The sequence below is a fragment of the Lottia gigantea genome (genome assembly GCF_000327385.1).
Source record: "Lottia gigantea unplaced genomic scaffold LOTGIsca_25, whole genome shotgun sequence".
Taxonomy (NCBI): domain Eukaryota; kingdom Metazoa; phylum Mollusca; class Gastropoda; family Lottiidae; genus Lottia; species Lottia gigantea.
In genome coordinates this window covers 311,454-312,000 of record NW_008708752.1, presented here as the reverse complement: position 1 = coordinate 312,000, position 547 = coordinate 311,454, and the positions used below count along the sequence as shown (strand labels likewise).

General features: G+C 33.3%; 1 protein-coding gene across 1 annotated transcript in view; it reads left to right on the top strand.

Annotated features, from left to right (window-relative positions):
• The window catches only part of LOTGIDRAFT_214949 (hypothetical protein), a 9,048-nt gene extending 8,501 nt beyond the window's left edge, over positions 1 to 547 (top strand). The window contains exon 13 of the mRNA XM_009055563.1: positions 237 to 547. Within this exon, the coding sequence (XP_009053811.1) occupies positions 237 to 351 (115 nt within the window). The 3' untranslated portion in view covers positions 352 to 547. The remainder of the gene's footprint in view (positions 1 to 236) is intronic.

Here is a 547-nt window from a genome sequence, read left to right as displayed (position 1 = left end):
TCATTTAAGAGATTTTGATGATGAGTAAAAATGGCACATTCCTACTCTTGAAGTTTTCATTCAATTCCTCTGCTGCAAGACTATCCAACAGAGGCTATACATTTTATAATGGCTAGAGTCAATTGGATTATGTGCAGGGAACTTTGCTTGGTAGTGCACAATTCAAGCATGGTAACCTCTTTCATGATGTCCCAGTACTATACACAAAACACACTTAAAATTGTTTTTAATTCTAGGTATGATGAAGAGTTAGCTACATCTGATGCTTTATCACAAGAAATGAAATCTAGAATGGGAGCTGCTGCAGGATTTAGAGGGGCTCGAGATAGAAGAACATCTACATGGAAATGAATGTAAAATTCACTGTCTTTTGGAGACTTTCTGTGATAATTTATTGCTTGTTCTCAAGATAAAATAAAATCTTGATAAAATTACAAGGACTGCAATGCATTGAAACATCATCTTTATCATACTGCCAGAAATAATGACTGCACTTCACAAAATAAATTGCCCATTTCATTACTAAATTAAAGTATTTTTTATTCTT